The sequence below is a fragment of the Apus apus genome, chromosome 12 (genome assembly GCF_020740795.1).
Source record: "Apus apus isolate bApuApu2 chromosome 12, bApuApu2.pri.cur, whole genome shotgun sequence".
Classification (NCBI taxonomy): Eukaryota; Metazoa; Chordata; class Aves; order Apodiformes; family Apodidae; genus Apus; species Apus apus.
The window spans coordinates 13,724,763-13,743,546 of NC_067293.1; the positions used below are offsets into that span (position 1 = coordinate 13,724,763).

Sequence of the window (18,784 nt, forward strand, 5' to 3'; positions counted from 1 at the left end):
TCTAAGGTGTTAACAAATGAAAAAAAAAAAAAAAAAAAAGCTTAATTTACTACTTTTGCAGGCTTTTTGGAGTTGCTTTCTTTTTTTTTTTTTTCCTGCAGAGGCATGTGCAGCCAGATTTAGTACATCAAGAGTAATGCAAATGGCTTAAAAGACCTGATTGGAGTTATGAGATATTTCTGCTAGGCCTGTTATATGATACCTGCAACTTTGGCATTCCGAAATCTGCAGTCACCAACTACTATCTGCAGACTGTGGACAGGAATCCAGCCTTCTTTTCTTCTGTTTAGGTTTTTCACCAACCTTTGAATGACAACAGTATTAGTAAAAGAAACAAACCAAGCCAGGAGCAGTTTGATACAGGCACACTCTACACAACTGCACAACTGGTGCAACCAACAGTTTGTTCAAACCAGGGAAGCATTTTAACAGGAGCTGGGCACACTTTTAAATAGTTCTCCCTACCTAAATTTAAGAACCTAATTAAAAAACCTACACTGGGGGCACAGCTGCCATGGTGACCCTGTAGTCAATGGAGAGGAACAGGACTCTCTGGAGCATGAGTTATCCTGCCTGAGACATGCTGGTTTCCCTCCATTGACCACCGATGGAGCTGAGGGCAATTACCTTCCTCAGTCCTCTGCTACTAAGCTAGACTGGTAGGATTAATTTAGTCAGGGTACTCTGAGTAAATTCAGCCAAGATGTAGGCAGCTGGAAATAGTCATACTCATAAATGACATTCCTCTGTTTCACTCATGCAGTGAAATTTGCTTTGACAAAGAAGTTTGGTGCAAGAAATCTCCACCCAGCACTGGCTGAAACAGGAGTGAGAGCTGGTGAGTGTCGAGCAGAACTGAGCTGCTTTAGCTAACAACAAACTGGATTTCCCTTGAAACACAAGGGCTGTAGATATCGGCCAGGAATCCTGCTCAGGGAATTTGTGTCTGTGCATTTAGAGGCTAGTGCCTGACAAATCTGATCCAGGTTCCTGCTGATACCACCCTTCCTGTATCCCAAACCAGGCTTTAGAGCACTGTGCACTCTCCTATTGAGCCCCCTGGGCTGGGAAGAGCTAGTCAGAAATCACTCTGGAAAGGAAAGGCAAGCCACAAATCTCTGCCAAATTGCTGCAAAAATCAGAAGAGGGCACACTGCCCTCTGAGTGAGACGACCCAGCAGGAAGCTGGGCATGGGGATTTCCCAGGCAATGCTCCCAGCTCTAAAAAGGAGAACCCCAGGAGAGAATCAGCTATGGAGTGTTAGCTTGCAAGCCAGAGCTTTAAATACAACACAAAGATGGTCTGCAGCCATTAACCAGTTAACACTCATCCAGCTGTTTGAGGGAAGAAAATGTTTCACAATTACTCAATATTGCTGTTAATAAGCCCAGAGGAGCAAAGCCAGCAGCTGAGCTGGGATGGGTGAATGGCTCTCACTTGAAGCATCATCTGAAGTGGGAAGAGCCTGTCAAGAGGGGCTGTGATGCTGGTAAAACACAGCTGGCCCAGACATCCATGGCAAGGGAAGTCCTGACGTGTTTTCCCAGGCCAAGGCAGTGCATGTGGCTTCTAGTCTTGGCAAGGGAATGAATTCTTTGCCTTTCTAGAATAGTCTGAAACTTAACCAGAAGCTGCAAGGAGCGTCTCACCAGGCAAGCGAGGCTGCACCCGACTGCCTTGCAGGCTCTGAGAGATAAGGCAAAATAATCCTAAAATACCTACCACTGTCCCTCACCATCTTCATGCAAAAGCTGAATTTCATCCCCATTTTTCACCAGCAGGTCCTCTGATCCTCTCCTCTTGCAGTCAGCAAGGGCTTTGTATTTTCCTGGAGACTGGTAGTAAGAAAAAAAATTATCTTCTTTAGCTACATTTCATATCATGCAGCTGTTATTTCTGACTGCTGCAGGGAACATGACAAGATCCCTATCAGCTACTTTAATTACAATTATTTTAAGAAACTGTGGTTGAGACATCTCTTCATTCCCTAAAACTGAGTTACTGGAAAATCTGAGAAACATGGACAAGATACATCCATTCTCCAGCGAAGCAAAACAAAGTGAGATGACCAAAACCAGCAGCACCCTGAGCTCTGGGACTATTGCACCTGTCTACTAACCAGCTGGTTCCCATCCTCCTCCTCAGTGTCCGAGCAGTTGGAGAGGTACTGGTTACCCGACCACTCCTCCAGCCCCTCGCAGATTTCCAGGGATTGTGACATTCCCGGCCAGCCTGCAAGACAGTGTGAGCTCAGACTGGGGGTACCCCAGCACCCACCAAGTGCTCCCAGATGGGGAAGGGTCCTTACTTCTGTGGGGCTTGTTCTGGGGGGACGGGAGCCCACTGTCCAGCATCACCGGGCTGGTGCGCTCGGAGTCGTTCTCTTCTGAGCTTATGGAGGCTCTCTGCTGCTTTCTGAATGATTCAAACAAATAATTAGAAAAATCAGGTTTAGTTTTACTTTGTGAATGAATGCAAAGTCCACAAGGTTTGGTAAAAGGGGGTCACAAAAAATAATGGTACTTTTTAATTATAGAATAACAGGTTGCAATGGCCCTCAAGAATCATCTGGCCCAACCTTGCTTGGCAAAAGCATTTTGCATAGACAAGGTGGCTCGGCTGAATCTTTTAAGTCTCCAGTGCTGGGGAATCAACCACTTCCCTCAGGAGATTATTCCAATGCCTGATTGATCTCACTGTGAAAAATCTTCCTCTTGTGTCCAAACAGAATCTCCCCTGGAGTAACTTGTACCCATTACCCCATATCTTTTCCATGTGACTCCTTCTAATGTATGTTTCTATAAAGGTTAAGGGCTTCAGTGCCTGGTTTACATTTTTTGGGATGGGAAATAAAGTTGCTACAGTATGTCCTCCCCTGAATTTGAGCACCATCTTTGATCTCTGTCTCCATTTGCAGAGGAGCTGCAGCTGGGATGATGCTGCCAGGAGATGGCTTGAGGGTGCCCTTACAGACCCCAGCCCACCGCCACCACGGGAGGAGCAGCAGCACGTTCCTCCAGTCCCGGCCCAGAGGTCTCAGAGAAAAATGGGGTGGGGGGAACAGCAGAGAGCCAGGACATGCCAGAAGGCACCAGATGCCAGTGATGGGAGGTACCAGCCAGAGCCCCTGGTCGGGCTCCTGGGGCTCACCTGTCACTCAGCTGGGAGGAGAGTGGGAGCGGGTCCGTGCACGAGCTGGGCTGCTGCTTCTCCACTGCAAGGAGGGCAAACATCAGCTTAGAAACCATTTATTTCATTAGCAATGTCACACTTTAAGCATTATTTTTAAAGTTAGACCTTTTGTACCATGCCTAATTATTTCTATTCAGAGAAAAGCAGGCCCAGGGACTCTCAGAAAGCACAGATTTAGTTATGACTAAGATAGCATGTTAGTACAAACCCAACAGTGAGCATGCCACTAATACACTTAAAACTAGGCATCTGCTGTGTATCTTGTTGAATTAAGCCTATGATAATAAACATTAAATAATCCCTAAGGTAATGCCAAAAAAAAAGTGCTTCTATAATTAATCTTCATACAAGCACCTGGCCTTTACCACTCTAGGTTTTGTTATTCCCCTGTAATGTAAGGCCTCACTCCAGTATTTTGCTACAAGGCTTCTCTGAAATCATTTTTTTGGTGAGAATTACTGGATTTGAAGATTATCAATGTGAAAATAAGAAAGGCTCTGCTGCAGAGTGAATGCCACAGAGATACTGGGCAAATGTACCTTTTATAAGCTCCTGCTGCTTGAACAAGATTTTTCTTATTTCATTCAACCACGCCATCTTCAGATCTACTGTTTGGGCCTGGAAGAAGAGAAAACCATCTGAACTTTGAAGTAAGAATCATCCACTACAATGTATTAATAAAACCTTACTTTTCTATGCCGTCATTAACTTACAATCCCCTTTTATCCAAAGCTTCTTTCAGGAAGCAATCAGGCCAATCAGGTTACTATTTCGTAAGTGACTCAAAAGACTGCATGGCCATAGGGTCAAGCCTTTGCTCTGCGAGCAGTTCTGACATCTAATTGTAGAGGAGCACACGTGGCCTGTGTCCATTAAAGCATGAGGCCCATCTCCCTGCTCAATTCACATCAGCTATTCAGCACAGTAAAACTACTGGTCCATTTGTGATTTCATCTGGAATAAAAGGCTCTATCTCCAAGAAGCAATTCTGTCCCCACTTAAAGAGGACTCTCACAGTTCTGACCTGGACACTAATGACCAGCCACTGGGACAGGCCTGTGAACACTGACATGGGCAAAGAAGAAGAAATGCAAGTCACGTGTCTGATAACCCCGTTAAGATCAATGGATGACACTTCCTTAACCCTGCTCTGAGGATGTAGGCATATCTAGACTTTCAAAGCTACCAACCTGCACAACATAGACCTCTTCCCGCCCACTATACCAGATTTCAAATTTCCGATGGTCTCCTTTCACATTCTCAGTTATTCCAACTGCATTCATCTGCAAATCCAAAAGAACAAAATAATTAAACATAAGACAAATCCTTTCCTCTTGCCTATGAATCCCAGATGTTTTACAGCACGTTCAACAAACCTGTTTTCACCCAGTTCGACACATTTTACCAACTTTCATTTCAGTAGCAACTGAAAGACATTATCTGACTTATCCCCCCAGTTTGCTGCATTTGTAAAAGCTTTCTGAGACTAATCAATGGACCTTAGGGGACTTTTCATTTGGGAATCAGTGGAGCTAATTGAAAAGTCATCTCATACCTCTTTCAGTATGAAATTTCTCAGATGAGGTTTATGAAGCTTTACAAATGCATGGGGTGTTATTTTTCTACATACATTATTTTTGCCATATCGTTCTTTATTTACTCATGGAATTCTGTGTTTTGTTCTTTCTGCAGTCTTTAAAACCCATTTGGGGAGCCCTTTGCTCTTTAGGAATTTCAACGTAACATCTTTTGGTAGCTGAGGTTTCCCTCATCCCAAGGTTTCCAAAAGAAGGGTTAATTTTTGGATATACAGCCTGAGCTGCCATAAACCTGGCTCTGAGGAAGGACACAGACTCCAGGTTAGACGTGGCTGAATGCTGCTGTGCCCAGGTACCTGTTATCACAGACCACTTCTGATAAGTTGGCTATAAATTCAGGATCTATACAATGTGACCCAGCCAAATCAGTAGCTCAAACCATGATTAGAGACCAAGAAACTCTACAGGAACCAGAGACCTCTGAGCCACCTGCTGAACATGCTTTAAAGCTGAAAAATGCTTTAATACTTGATAGTGCATAAACCATCTTCTCACCTAAAGCACAGTTTGCTAGCAATTTCTCACTGAGTAATGGATGGTCAGAAATAGCTAAACTATCCCACTCTCATGTTTTTAAACAGATCTAATAATAATGGTATCATCTATCATTAATTATTCACGGCTGGATTAGAAAAATCCAGTATAAATACAAACAAGGCCTTAGAAAGAGCATCTGTTTAACATTGCTGCTCCTCTTTGTTATTATGTGCATCGTCAGAGCTTTTTGTCTGAAAAACTATGAGGATTTACAGATTAGGTCACCTTTGCAAACCTTCTGTTCCATTGCTTTTTCAAATGTTGGTGCCTATTTGCAGGGACTATGAACAGCCTCAGGAAAAACTGGGCTTAGAAAGTCGGATGAGGCTCCATTCTGACTTTATGAAAACTTAAAACAAACTTTTTTAAAAGATTCTGCAAGCTGTTGGAAAGGGCAGCCTAGAGAGCACTTCATCTGCTCACTGCAGTTCCCAGTTCTGTGCATCTTGTTTAGCATGGCAATTTCTATGGAAGCTCCTACAAAACTGCACAGGTAACAAGATCTTAAGACATTTTAGATGATCTACTATGAGGATGTGAAGAAAAGTGCCAGGAATAGACATATTGAAGGTGTGTTCGTTCATATTAGGGGATTTTGAAATTTTTTGTCCTCCCCCCTGACCAGGATTTATTGTCCCTCAGCTGTTGGTTCACTGCAATGCAGACGAGGTGGGTGAGTGCAAAGCTCTGGGCTGGTGTTCATCTGCATCACCTTCTACAGCAGTACCAGGCAGACTGATTTACTTGGCATTGCAGTGATTTATGAACCTGCATCCTCCAAGTTTCTGAATCTCAGCTGAAAAGGTATTTACCACCGGATATTTTACATAGTGTGTAAAATAATATCCTGAGGGCTTTCTTTTGTTTGTTTTACAGCTGCCCAGTTACACAGCTTCTACACAACAGCCTGCTTTAATCCTGAATCCCCAGAAAACATCCTTGCAAAGAAAACTAATTTCCTGATACTATCATGAATCAAATGAATGCCAACCTCCAGAAACATGATTTCACTCTCAGGACAGCAATTCTGGAAACGGATGCATGCAGCTGTAACCCTGCAGCATCCATGGATTCTCTAACCCCAACCTCTCAGTGTGGCAACCCAAACAACTGGAAAATGAGCCCTCTCCAGGCACAGGAAAACCCTGGGCTGCATTGCCTGGCCTCCCGAGGGCAGGATTTTCTCCTCCAAGCAGCTTTTCCCCACACCACCTCTTCAGTTCTTTCAAAAGCACGTATGGCAAAACAAGTACCCCAGGGAAAACAAGCTGTCCAGAAAGAAAATGATGCTGTTTGGGAAAAAAACATTTAAATACTGAAACATATGGCCTGGGACTTGCTTTTAATAGACAATTTGTAACGTGCACTGGAGCTGAACAGACTTATCTACTATTACATGTCTTTCTGACTGCTTGTGGCATCGCTCTCCCCAGACCCTGCTGAGATCAGGGACCTGCAGCATCTGGGCCCAAAGGCTCTGCCTCCATGTGCCAATTTTTTCCATTCTAAGATATACCCATATTGGGGTTTTATTTATCAAGAAAGCCAAGACAGAGTACTGGGACAAAATGCTGATGCTCTAAGTGCTCATCACATACAGTATGCCAGAAGGGCTCTTTTAGAGGAGCAGTTTGGGATTTTTATTGGTAATAGTTTGTATTTATAGGCTTGAGATGGTTGTTTATGTCCCTCATACTTTGCCACAGGCTAACTCTCTTCATCTGGTAATTGCAGTTTTAGCTGCAGTTAGAGCCTGCCAAAGCCTTGTCCCCACTCCTGGAAAGTGGTATAGGGAAGAAGGCATGTCTCTCATCCCTGAGACTTTCAACTGCACCATTTCCCTGGCAGATGCCATCACACATGTGACTCTGAGTCTGTGGGCTCTTCAAGGTGCTGCTTCAGCTACAGGAATCCTCACAGCTCATTACAACCAACAGCCTTTCCCGGGCATGGCACTTCCATATGGGGCATCAGAGCCCTTAATGGCAGAAAACAAGGCACTGTGTTAGAGGAAAAAGACTCTCTGGGACTGCAGAGCTATTAGTTTCCAATATACATGCTAATGACCTCAATTAAAAAGCCCTTACTTTCAAAAAATGCTTAAAACTGTAAGATGAGGTTTTGTCGTATCCATCTCCATGCTCCTCTCGCTTCTTGCAGAAGACCAAGGCTTTCTCATACAGGAACAGATGCCTCTGCATTGGCTTGAACCTGGCAAGATCCTTCATTTTTGTTGGACCTTTCCGGTGTCCTGTCCAAACACTGAAAGATCCCTGCATCAAGACTTTCCCCAGTTCGCTCAGGTCACCCTGGTAAGTATGACAAATAACAAATGAAGGAAAAAAAAAGTCAGTTAAAATGTAAGAGGACTGTCCCAAAAATGACAGGTGAGGGGGCCAGCTCTGTTCCAGGGCATGTCCCTCTAAGAATAGGTCTTCCTGGAAGGACCAGACGATTTTTTGGCGGCGCGGTGCCAGGAGGGACGCTGAGGTCTCAGGTGCAGGGCTGCAGCTGGTCTATGTGAAGGGAGGCAAGTCAGTAATTGGGAGAACCAGGGAGATAGAAAAACCCTCCAGCTCCTATGACAGTTTAGGCCAAGGGATATGGCTACTTCAGTGGAAGAGAAGGTTTCAGCCTGAGCTGATATCTCAGAGGATAGACTTCTCAAGGAGGTGAGAACAATGACCAGCAGCTTAGAAAGCCATCCCTTCACCCTTCCCTGAAGCCCTAGGAAAGACAGCCCCTTCAACAGGCAAGGATGAAAATCAGCCTCACAGAGTATTTAATTAAATGTTGAATGGGAAATGCTATGAAGACACCACAGGTGAAATACAAGGTGAACCGTGAGAGAACTAAGGTGCATGCTGGAAAAAATACTCTGAAGAACCACAAGGTGGCAACTGTGGGCACTACGAGACTGAACATGTGCTTTGGATGCAGATACTTTCCAAAATCCTGAAATCAGATGGAAGATTATAACCTGTAACAGTATCCTGATCCCATTTGCATTGTAGCTGTTCTAGTGTAGTTTTTAGCTCATACAAACTGAGACACCACCCATTTCCAGTGCATCATCCAGCCTTGTGCAAGGTCTCTCGTTACCCAAATCCACTCACATCATATCCTGTTATTGAAATCTGATGCATAGAGTCATTGACTGACTTTAGCAGATCCAACATTGCAACCAGAGCTTCTTGAAGTTCCTGGACTCCATCACAGCTCGTGCTGTACTTTAGCAGCTCCTGAAAATAGAAATAGAAGAGCACACGTTTGTACTTGAACAAAGCAGGATTTTCCATCTCACCTAGTTTTTCCAACACCCAAGATAAACCTGCACTGCCTGAGTTTCTTTTTTCACATGTCACTGGAAAGAAGACTCACTCTAAACCACAGTCAGTATGAGGTGTGGAACAAATCATTGAAGAATGGCCCATTTTTTTCCTGGGTTTTCTTAAGGACAATGTCAGGTGATAGAGAGGCATCGTGCTCATCTGAGTTCTTTGTTGTGTTTCCCTGCTTGGTAAGAAATGGGAAATAAGGCTCAGGTTTTCCATCAGCTGCCAATATGGCATATATGCCTTCAAATGAGGTTGTAGCAGATGAGTGTCTTCAGATTTGCAGACACAAGGAATAGATTTTATAAAATCCAGAGCCTTCAAGTTAATAACGAGAAACAAGAGTTGAGAATTACATCACTGATTGAAAATAACTTTCATTTCACATCTTCTCTGCCCACTTACAGCCTCTTGAGTACTCAGTCCCTCATTCACAAAGCTGGAAGGTGGGTTCAGAAGCCACCACCTCACTGTTGTTCATACTCTGTAAAGTGGGAATAACAGCACAGCCCTGCCTCAAAAGGGGACACAAGGATAAATGCATTAAAGACTGCAGGCACTACAGCAACCCAAGGAGAAGAGATGCATCAAGGTAATATATTTCATTCATCATTCTGCTATGATAATTTCTGCTTCAGCTTTCTTAGAAGTATTTCTGTTATTTTGCAACTCTGAACAGATTCAAAACAGTCTTTCTCCTCCCCATCAAAACAGCTTGTTAAATGCACTTGTTCCTTTTCCAGGTAAGTGTATTTTCATCCTCACTGAAAGTCACTACAAAGGGCCAAGATAAGCAATAAGTAATCTGAGGCTTGGTGCTGATTTACAGGTAATCTTTAACTGAAAGAGAAAACAAAACAGAAAACAAATCTATCTCCCAATGTCCTTTCAGAGAAGAATGTGAAATACCTTCAGAAGTAACTGGTATTTTGTCAGGCGTTGCACTGGTTTAAGCAAATAGGAATCCAGCCCAAGTTTGTGCTCTAATTTTCTTTGGCATTCCTGGAACAAAGAATTCAGATTAAGTAAGTTTTGCACCAGTTTTAAGTATTTATTCCAACAGCATGGCTGGTGTGGTTTGATGACTTCAAAGATTTCCTGTAAAAATGTCATAGGGTGCCTATAACTAAAGAAATTTTATAAAAACACACAAAATAAGATAAAGAATGGATCTGCCTTCAACTCCTCATGTACAAGAAACTCCAGCTGCTCTTTTTGTGAGGTTTCCATGCAACAGTAAACAGAATATGCTGCAAAGTCACTGGGGTGGCACTGAGGAGGGTGTTTAGGACAAGTGATTGTCCCAGGATGATGCCTGCCCTGGTGGAAACAAAGGGCTCACCTGGAAGAAGGTGCTCTCTGAGCACTGCCTCCACAGGGACTCCGAGCGGGGCTTGTTCTGGCAGTACTTCTCATACATCTGGAAATCCTCTCGCTGTCAGGGAAGCCAAAAGGCAAGTCACAAGTCTGCACACAAACCTGCTGGGCAGCCAAATGTGAGCACCCAAACTGTAAATTTACTTTAATCTCTCCTGCCAACCTTAATATCTAAAAGTCACAGAGTCTGGGCAAAACAACCACTGCTGGCAATCACAGCAGATCATGGTGCAGTCTTGACTGCTGCTCTCCCCCATCTGCTGCTGGGCACACACATCCATTCCCTGCCTGGCTCTTGGTCTTGAGTATCAGAAGCATCTTACTCAACTGACATAACTGAGATGTTGCAGAGCATGACAAATCAGGAGAAACGTCAGCCTTCAAGTCTGCTGTATATGTGAAAACGAGTCACCCACCCTGTCTAGGAAACAAAATCCCACTCTCTCGGGTGCTCCCAGGCAGCTTTCCAGACTGTGCAGGAAAATTCTGCAAGAGACAGAAAGAAAATAAATGCAGTGGTAAGCAAGGTGTGGTTTGGGTATTTAGTCATCGTAGGAAATCAGTCTGATAAAAAGGGGAAATAGAGGCAGGATCCTACTTGTTGTGGAAGTCATATATCTCGGGCATGTTGCCGAAGAGGACATCCTTCCTGTTCCTCAGCACGGGAGGCATGAGGAGCAGCATGGCAGGGTTATCCATCTCAGCTCTGTAGCCCTGTGGGATGCAAAAGGGGCTCATCACTCAGTTGGCCAGGCCTTGGCTTGACACCTCCTCAAAAGCAGATGAAAAGGGGATGTGAGCAGACTTTCAGTACAATCTGCTTTGTTTCCAAGTTGCAATATCCCTTTTATTTCTTTTTTTTTTGTCCCTAAACCCCTGTCTCAGTCCCTGGGCACGTGAGGCTGTGATGCAGCAGGGGACGGCTTGGGACAGCCCCGTTCTCTATTTACCAAAGCCAAATTGCAGCCACTTTCTCCTCACTATGGCCTGACTGTGAGAGAGGTCCCAGAACAAAACTTGTCTGGATTAAACACATTTGCTGCTATGACCATGGGACACAGGAGGGGTAACGTGTGCGTATGGTGGATGCAACCTCCTAAGAACTGGTGCACGAGGTGACTTGTTAGTCACCAGCAGAGGTGGCTTGAAATGAAATAACAAAATCAAAGGGCTTTTTTCTCTTGTACAAGACCTGCTAAGCACCAGCAGCTTGCTCTCCTTGATGCCTCAGGATTTCTGTCCTCTGTGGCTCCACTTGCCTCTCCGAATCACAGCCTCCCAAGCAGGGAGGAGCTGGAAGGGGCATCAATGCACTACAAATTGTCAGGTGGTACTAGGAAATAATGCAAAGCTCCCCTCAGTGAAATCACATCACTGCACCAACGCAAAAACATTCACTGGATGTGGTAGACATTCTAATTGTGGGGTAGGAAAAAGGCACAGGCAGAGCTCAGGACCATCACTGCCAAGAAAATATACAGAAGGCCATTAGCCACAGTTCAAGCTGGCCACACTAGTCTCAGAACTGAGATCCTTTTAACATGAGTAGCAAAAACAACTGCAAAATTGTGGTCAGTATGTACAGCCTGTCTTCTTTGGCTTTCCAAATTAATCTCTCACACTCACCATGACTGGAACCAGTATTCCTTATACTAAGCAGGCATTTTGTATCTGATTAAGGATGCAGTAAAAGATAAGTATCTGGAAAATCATTCATTTATATTTAACCACTGCAAGCAAACTTCCCTCTTTAAAGGAAATACTATTTCAGAAAACTTAAATCTATCTGTCCATTCTTCTCGATCTAGACTTGATATGCACAGTGATAAATCTGCACACCTGCCAACTGCTTTATCATACACAGTGTAGTTTACAAAAAACCCCTAACAATCAGTGCAGCTATTATGTGTAACTACCTGCAGTCCAACAGATTTATATCCTGCTTGCTCCTGAGTGAAATACAGGAAGAGGTATTTAACAACTTGTTGTAGCCATGAGCAAGATTTATTTTGGAATAAAGTACAAGTGTCTAAAATGGCAGCATGAGAAATTACAACCTGGTTTCTAAAGGAATGTGTTTTACATGTTCACAAACTTCACAGTACTGAGACAGAGTCTTCCCAAGGATAAAACACAAGCTTCTTTCTTTTGTCTCCAAAAAGGCAAAAGAAATTAAGGAGCAGTTAAAAATACTAGCTTTTTGTACATTCTCCCAGGCACTGGTAAAACTAATTAACAGTGCTTTTGTGTACAAACAGAAGGCTTCTCTCTCACTCTAGATGAAAAGCTCACCAACTGCTCCTGCAGATACCTCCAACAAAGAAAAGATAGGGAGAAAACTTGAAAATTTATTAGTAGCTTGGGATCTGACAGTTTGGTTAAAACCTGTCCCATCACATTTTTGCTTAGTTTGACAGAGTGGCAGGTGCCCTTTTGTAGGAGTCACCAGGGAACTGTGATGAGCAACCAGAAGAAGTCACTCACCGTCAAAACAGTGAAGAGCTCCTCTACGTATACTCTCTCAGTTTCTATAAGCTCATTTATGACATGTCTAAAATAAAGAAAAAAAAAGCAGCTTTATATTATTTTTATCTACATAAAGAAACCACAGGTAGTCAGTGTGTCCCAACTAGCCCAAAACATGGTGTGATCCCATGAACAATCAACACAGAGATGAAAAAACAGCTAAAAGTGCAAGACTCAGGTCAAGCTGGAGAAACACATGGATGATGGGGCAGGAAGTGGCCAGAAAAAACCATCATTTTGAGTAATGTGAACAGAGGGGAAGCTTACCCTTTTAGTATATCTCACCTTTTTAGTATCTCTTACCCTTTTAGTATATCTAAGTTGTCATCACTGTCTGAAATGAAAGACTGCAAGGAGTTCCGTTTTTCCTGGTAGTCATGCATTACTTCGATCTGGAAGAGAAATGGGATGCACTGGGAAGAGGAACAGGGAGGTCACTGCAGTGGCAGGATAAGCCCAGGCCCTGATGTTGGCACAGGAGCTCCTTGGGGAAGGATGGAATATGCTTCCTTTGAAGAAATCCTTAGCGGCACAAAACTTTAAAAGGGCATAGTATACAATGGGTAGCAAATTATTCCCAGAAATTACCCTACTACATAAAATCTGAAAATATTGGCCACATAATTCATTAGTGCAGAAACCAGAGAACAGTTTCCACAAGGGAAATACCTGTGGATGTGGAGTTTTCCTAGTAGACATCACTGTTATGCAAAGAACAAGTTCAGGGAATAACACACAGGAAATTGAGAGCTGTGACTAGGAAAACAATCCAAGATCTGAGGTGCTGGACTAATTCAAGTAAGCCATAGGGATATTAAAAGGTTTGTTTGCTTGTTTGTTTACAGGAATTTAAAAAAAAAAAAAAAAGCATCTTCAAATCCAAAGCACAATCAAGTTTAGAAGGGTTCTAGTTTTTCAGTGTATAAAACCCACTGAGATTTCATGAATAATTTTTACCTTGCGAGAACTTGGAGTCTTTCTTGATGTTTTCTTCCCAGGGAGAGAGAGATCAAATGAAAATTTCAAACTGGAATTAAAATCCACACCTTGGGTAGAAAAAAAATCCATAATTATGTGATGCACATCAATCTATAGTGAAGGAGATGGTTCAGACAGAAACTAGTAAGTCACAAAGAAATATGGGACACATTTTAAGAATGAATCATTAGTTAGCTAATACTGCAAACTGACAAAATAAAGGGTATCTCAAATAACAATACTGAATATCAAACAGCACAGGGTCCACAGATGGTCATAAAGGCCATAAAGCGAAAAGTAATCAGAAAAAAACAAAATGTCCTTTAAGTGAATCTTGTAATCAAAAACTTAACAAAGTCTGTAAAACCCGAGCAAATAATAGAGCAATAGATAGAACAATAAAATCAAATAAACACCAAAAGGAACACCACCTACTAGGATACTCTTTTAAAATCCTTTTATGAACATTGGGCAAGATGCTCAGCTGATATAAACTTTCTCCACCTTGGAAGAATTCATTGATATTGCCAGTAAATAATTACAAGTTGTAATACTTCGGGTTACAGAGATAAATTGGAAGCTTCTGGAAACCTGGAAAAGTTACGTTAGGTAAAAAAAGGCAATACTTTTGTTCAAAGACCCAGAGCTTTTTTCCTGATAGAGGAAAAGGGTTCAGAGGGCAGTGTGCTCTAGTGAAGGCAACATCAGCCTGGGAAAAGAAAATGTGAGATTTATTTGCTGCCCTGGCCTGCATCTTAAGCAGCTGAACTCCCCTGGCTGCACCCAGCTTCACTCCCACCCCTCCACAAGCCTGCCTATTTACTTCACTCACTCTCTGAACCGGAACCACTTTTCCTCTTTGTATGACACCTTTGTATCACTACAACCAGTATTCATTAATTAATAATAAAAATGTTGTATTAAACCACAATTGTTTAAGTGCTTTATGCACTTTATTTAACATTCCTACATAACTTAGCATGTCCCTGGTTTAAAATACATGGATGTTACTTCGGAATATTTTTTAATACTGATGCATCCAGGGCTGCCAAGGATGTAAGTTTTAATGGTATCATTTAAAGCTAACATGGTGCCACATCCTATTACCACAATCAAGACAGAATGTTCAGTGATCTCAGTTCAATCCAAACCTGTACTTTTATGGGCATTAATTATTCCACAACTGGGATTTAAGGAAGACATTCTCAAGGAATCAAAGGAGTTAAACATACAGTTCCTTTCTGTTCATGCGATTTGAGCTCTTCATTTCTCCAAGCTCCTTCGCAAACATCAATCTAACTTAATGTCAGTTCCAGCTGAAGACAGTTACAGAGGCTGCCACAGACAATAGGTATGCTAATGAATGTATAAACCTTGCTCTTTTATTCCTGTTGTAATAATACACCATTTTTCAGCCCAGTAGGATGTTAGTAAAGCAGAACTAGAAGTATGTGCTGTTTACAGCTCTCTTTTTTCACTGAGTAGGAAATGAAAATAAATACCAAGCAAGCAGCCCCATTCTTCACACAGGCATGAGAAGCTAGACCCAAAAATTGGAAAGGTAACAGATCATCTCATATTCAGTGAGTTATACAATTCTGTAGCAGCCAGCAAGGTCTAGCTAGTTTCTCAAAACCCTGCCTAGCCTTACCCTTCCTGCCTCCAAGCAAAATTATAAGCTGAAAATGTCATAAACTTAAAACATGTTACCATGTTTAGGAGAGAATAATGGTGATTTTGATCTCGGTGGATTTTCTGGCCGAGGGGCAACTAACTGGACGGGTCGCACGTGTTTATCCAGCAGCTTCTTGAAGCAAGACTGACGATTCTCAAACATGCTGCGAACGTTTTCAAGCTTGACCTGCACTGACTGGATCTGGCACTGCAGAGAGTGAAAAAAGACTCCTGTCATCAAACAACTACCACTATTTTGCACTTTGACCTAAACCAGAGGACTGTAAGGTGACAACAGCACACAACGGGCTGATCTTGCTTTTCAGTCGTATAATGAGGAACTGGAGGGGTTGCTTACCTTCAATTCAGATGTTAAGATTGGCTCAAAATCATAGTGTAGGGCTTGGGGATCATAGTTTAAGTAGGCTGAAGAGCTTTCAAGAAATCTTTCTATGTCCTGGAGCGCTTTCTGAGCACCTTCTCTAGACTGGCACTTATCCATCTGCTGGTTGGCAAGCAGGTAGGCACCTTCATCACAGCACTGCAGAGCCTGGGACAGCATGGGGCAAACACAGGGAGCAAGACCATCAGAGGCACCCCTACTTAACCTTTTTCTCACAAGGAATGTAATTTACCAGATCTGTATTTTCAACATGGAGCTAATTATTACTCCTGAAGACCTTAGCAATTACTACATTTTTATTAGAAAGTAGAAAGGCCACATTATTTTTCTGGAGGGTGACTGCAGTCCTCTATGTACCCAGCCAAGATGTGCTCTCACTTGTACCTGGATAAAACCAGTGGCAAAAGTGATTCAGAAGCCATATTTCGTGCCTAGTTGAAACAAATGATAAACTGATATTTACTTAGTCAACTCAGAAAGATGAAGGGGAGACTGCAGACTTCACAATGAGACAGGCATGTTTCTTGAGACAAATGCCTGGCTCAGTGCAGGCCTGAGCTGCAAGGAATGATCAAAGTAACTGCACCAATGTTTTAAAAATAATAATAATAATTTTAAACTGCAGTTTAAAGGTCAACATTCAACATGCCCAGGAACCAGGTGAGCACCAGGCTGGGGTTCAGCTGGCACTCGCACACTGAGGTGTGCACAGGCTTGAGAAGGTGCTGCAGCCAAGAACAACAGAGGACCTGCAGTGTGATGGGCTGTGAATGGAAAGGGAGACTGAGGAGAGCAGGACCACGATGTGCTCCAGCAGAGCCTAGGGGCTAGACCACCAGCACCAACCCAGGAGAGGACCCTGCCCTGCAGCTGAGAGGCTGCTGAGCAATCATCTGTCCCCACAGATCAGTGCAAGATTGAAGTGGGGCACAGAGAAAAAAAATCCAAGTTCCCTAGACCCCTGAAACAGTGAAATGGGACAGGGTCAAACTTCACTGCTTCTCTTAATGGCCTCAGGCTATTACAGCCATTTGCCTTCTGGCTTAATGAGCATGAATTTCCCTAAATGAATTTTTGATGCTGATTAAGATATCAGAGCATTGGAGCCACATGACTCCACTTCCATGCTAGCACACAGCAGCTGAGCCCATCTACAATCTGTCACCTTATTTTACATTGTTCATTCTTAATAAATTGCTAAGAAAAAAGGGGCTGGAACTTACCCGACAGCATTACCTCTGTGGCAGTGGGGATGAAAACCTCGAAAGTCAATCAATACATGGATGCAGCATGAAAGCATGACCAACAGCAGCAGCTGAACTTTGGTGTTCTCAACTGCCCTCTGGAGATGCCCACCTCATTCTGCTGACTACTCACAGCACGAGCAGACATCTGTTTGCTAACTTAAGCAGCTAAGTGAGGGGTGAAGCTCTCCTCCAGCCTCCGGGGAACACTTTCCTAAGATGAACTGCTGAAGCAAAACTGAAAATTTCGGATGCTTCCAGCTAAGAAGTGGAGAGGCTAACCCCACAGAGCAGCTATTTCTCAGGGCACTGTCTCTGTCAACAATACCTGCTGAAGGCGAGTATGAAGATCCAAGGTCTTTTGCAGTCTCATCTGCTTCCTTTTGATCTCATCAGACAAGACATCAGAATGGTGCCGCAGCTCGTTGCATTGCTGGCAGATGAGGTTGAGTGCGTAGTGATGATTTGCTGCGAGCTGGTGTCCGTGTAGTATCACCACCTGGGCCTTCCCTATCAGGTCCTTCAGTGAAAGGAAGAGAGTGCACTGCACACTTACAGAAATAATGCCAAAATATCCTCATATAACAACATGCACTTTCTCCTCTTACCAGATCTCAGGTACCCATGGAGATGACTGCCATTAGGAGCATTAGGAGCAGGATAAAATGGCACCCATCATCTGGGAAAAAAAACTTTTGCTATCCAAAAGGAGGATGAAGAAGAAAACAGTATTTTACCCAGCTAGCAACACTGTGAATGGCTGCTGGCAAAATACTGCTGCCATCTCCAGGAACTGCACCCTAAAATAAAGAGCTGCTGTCTTCTCTGCAGATCTTGGGCTGTGTAATGGTTACATCTTCCTCAGGGTTGGCTTTCTGCTGGGACTGCTGCCCTGCTGCACCCTGCCTGCCTGGCCTGTTGTTCTTCCTCCCTCTCTCTACAAATATTTCTTCCAATCGGCCAAAAAGCCTTTAGACCTTTCCCCTAAGGCTCTTACTTTCCAAGAAGCCTCTGGGGATTGTGTCCAGATCCTTTAGGACTTCTGCACTGACACTGGCCCACCTGCCAAGCACACCCCTTTAACAGAAGTCACATCCTCAGTTGGGCTCCTGTGAATCAGTTTCTCTTCACTCTTCTTTCCCCTTTAACTTCATCCATATGTTATGTTCAAGTCACAGACACGTCAAGATAGCAATTTTTTTGCCTCTCCATGTGCCTGGTAACAAGTCTCCGCATATTAGCACTGCTAAAGCACTTAACATATAAATAATTCTTCTTCCAGCTCATTAACTCCCACACCTCCCCTATGTTCAGACATTTATCTGTTCTGGATTTTCGTGGTGGCTCAGCAAATTATTTTAGCTGTGATAATTAAACACCCTGTTCTTGGCTTGCTGTGCAGAGCAAAGATATGAAATCAATCCTTTTGTGCAGCCACTTACCAGAACCAGGGAATTTTTAGAAAATGCCTCTTACCCCAGAATATAACTCCTGTGTTTCACTAGTGCCTCCTTCTGTGAAAGATCATCTCACCTGAGCCAGACCATCGAAATGACCCAAGTCCTTGAGCCTCTGTTTTACTTGGGTGACACTGTCGCCAGTGCCGGGCAGCTCCGCTTGCTGACCCGTTAAAAATTCAATGGCACTCTTGACCTAGACACAAAGAAGAAGACTGCTGCAAAAGGATACAAAGCACAGGCAGGAATCATTCTCAGACCAGAATTAATCACAGTTTAGCTAAGACTGCTAAATCAAATAAAAAGCCCAGTCTCCAAGAACTAATTTCTAAATACGAAGATGCTTCAATCAGCAAAATCTATGCGACTGCAGGGCAGTGATACCTAAACTGTCTCTGAATGAGGAAGCACAGTGGTCTCCCCAAGCCAGCTAAACCTGCCAGAGCCAAGGTACAGCAGCAT

The 18,784-nt window shown here is 43.3% G+C and overlaps 1 protein-coding gene across 2 annotated transcripts in view; it reads right to left on the reverse strand.

The window, feature by feature from the left end:
- MCF2 (MCF.2 cell line derived transforming sequence) overlaps positions 1-18,784 on the reverse strand; it is a 55,448-nt gene that overhangs the window by 5,907 nt on the left and 30,757 nt on the right. For both annotated transcript variants that reach the window (XM_051630177.1, XM_051630179.1), the window contains 20 exons: positions 18,399-18,518; positions 17,194-17,385; positions 15,577-15,768; positions 15,255-15,426; positions 13,524-13,612; positions 12,870-12,958; positions 12,525-12,591; positions 10,639-10,754; positions 10,457-10,526; positions 10,006-10,098; positions 9,573-9,665; positions 8,445-8,570; positions 7,416-7,637; positions 4,384-4,476; positions 3,733-3,811; positions 3,152-3,215; positions 2,310-2,416; positions 2,121-2,233; positions 1,724-1,836; positions 203-303 (listed from right to left, as the gene is read on the reverse strand). In XM_051630177.1, coding sequence (XP_051486137.1) covers positions 203-303; positions 1,724-1,836; positions 2,121-2,233; positions 2,310-2,416; positions 3,152-3,215; positions 3,733-3,811; positions 4,384-4,476; positions 7,416-7,637; positions 8,445-8,570; positions 9,573-9,665; positions 10,006-10,098; positions 10,457-10,526; positions 10,639-10,754; positions 12,525-12,591; positions 12,870-12,958; positions 13,524-13,612; positions 15,255-15,426; positions 15,577-15,768; positions 17,194-17,385; positions 18,399-18,518 — 2,311 coding nt within the window. The remainder of the gene's footprint in view (positions 1-202; positions 304-1,723; positions 1,837-2,120; positions 2,234-2,309; positions 2,417-3,151; positions 3,216-3,732; positions 3,812-4,383; positions 4,477-7,415; positions 7,638-8,444; positions 8,571-9,572; positions 9,666-10,005; positions 10,099-10,456; positions 10,527-10,638; positions 10,755-12,524; positions 12,592-12,869; positions 12,959-13,523; positions 13,613-15,254; positions 15,427-15,576; positions 15,769-17,193; positions 17,386-18,398; positions 18,519-18,784) is intronic.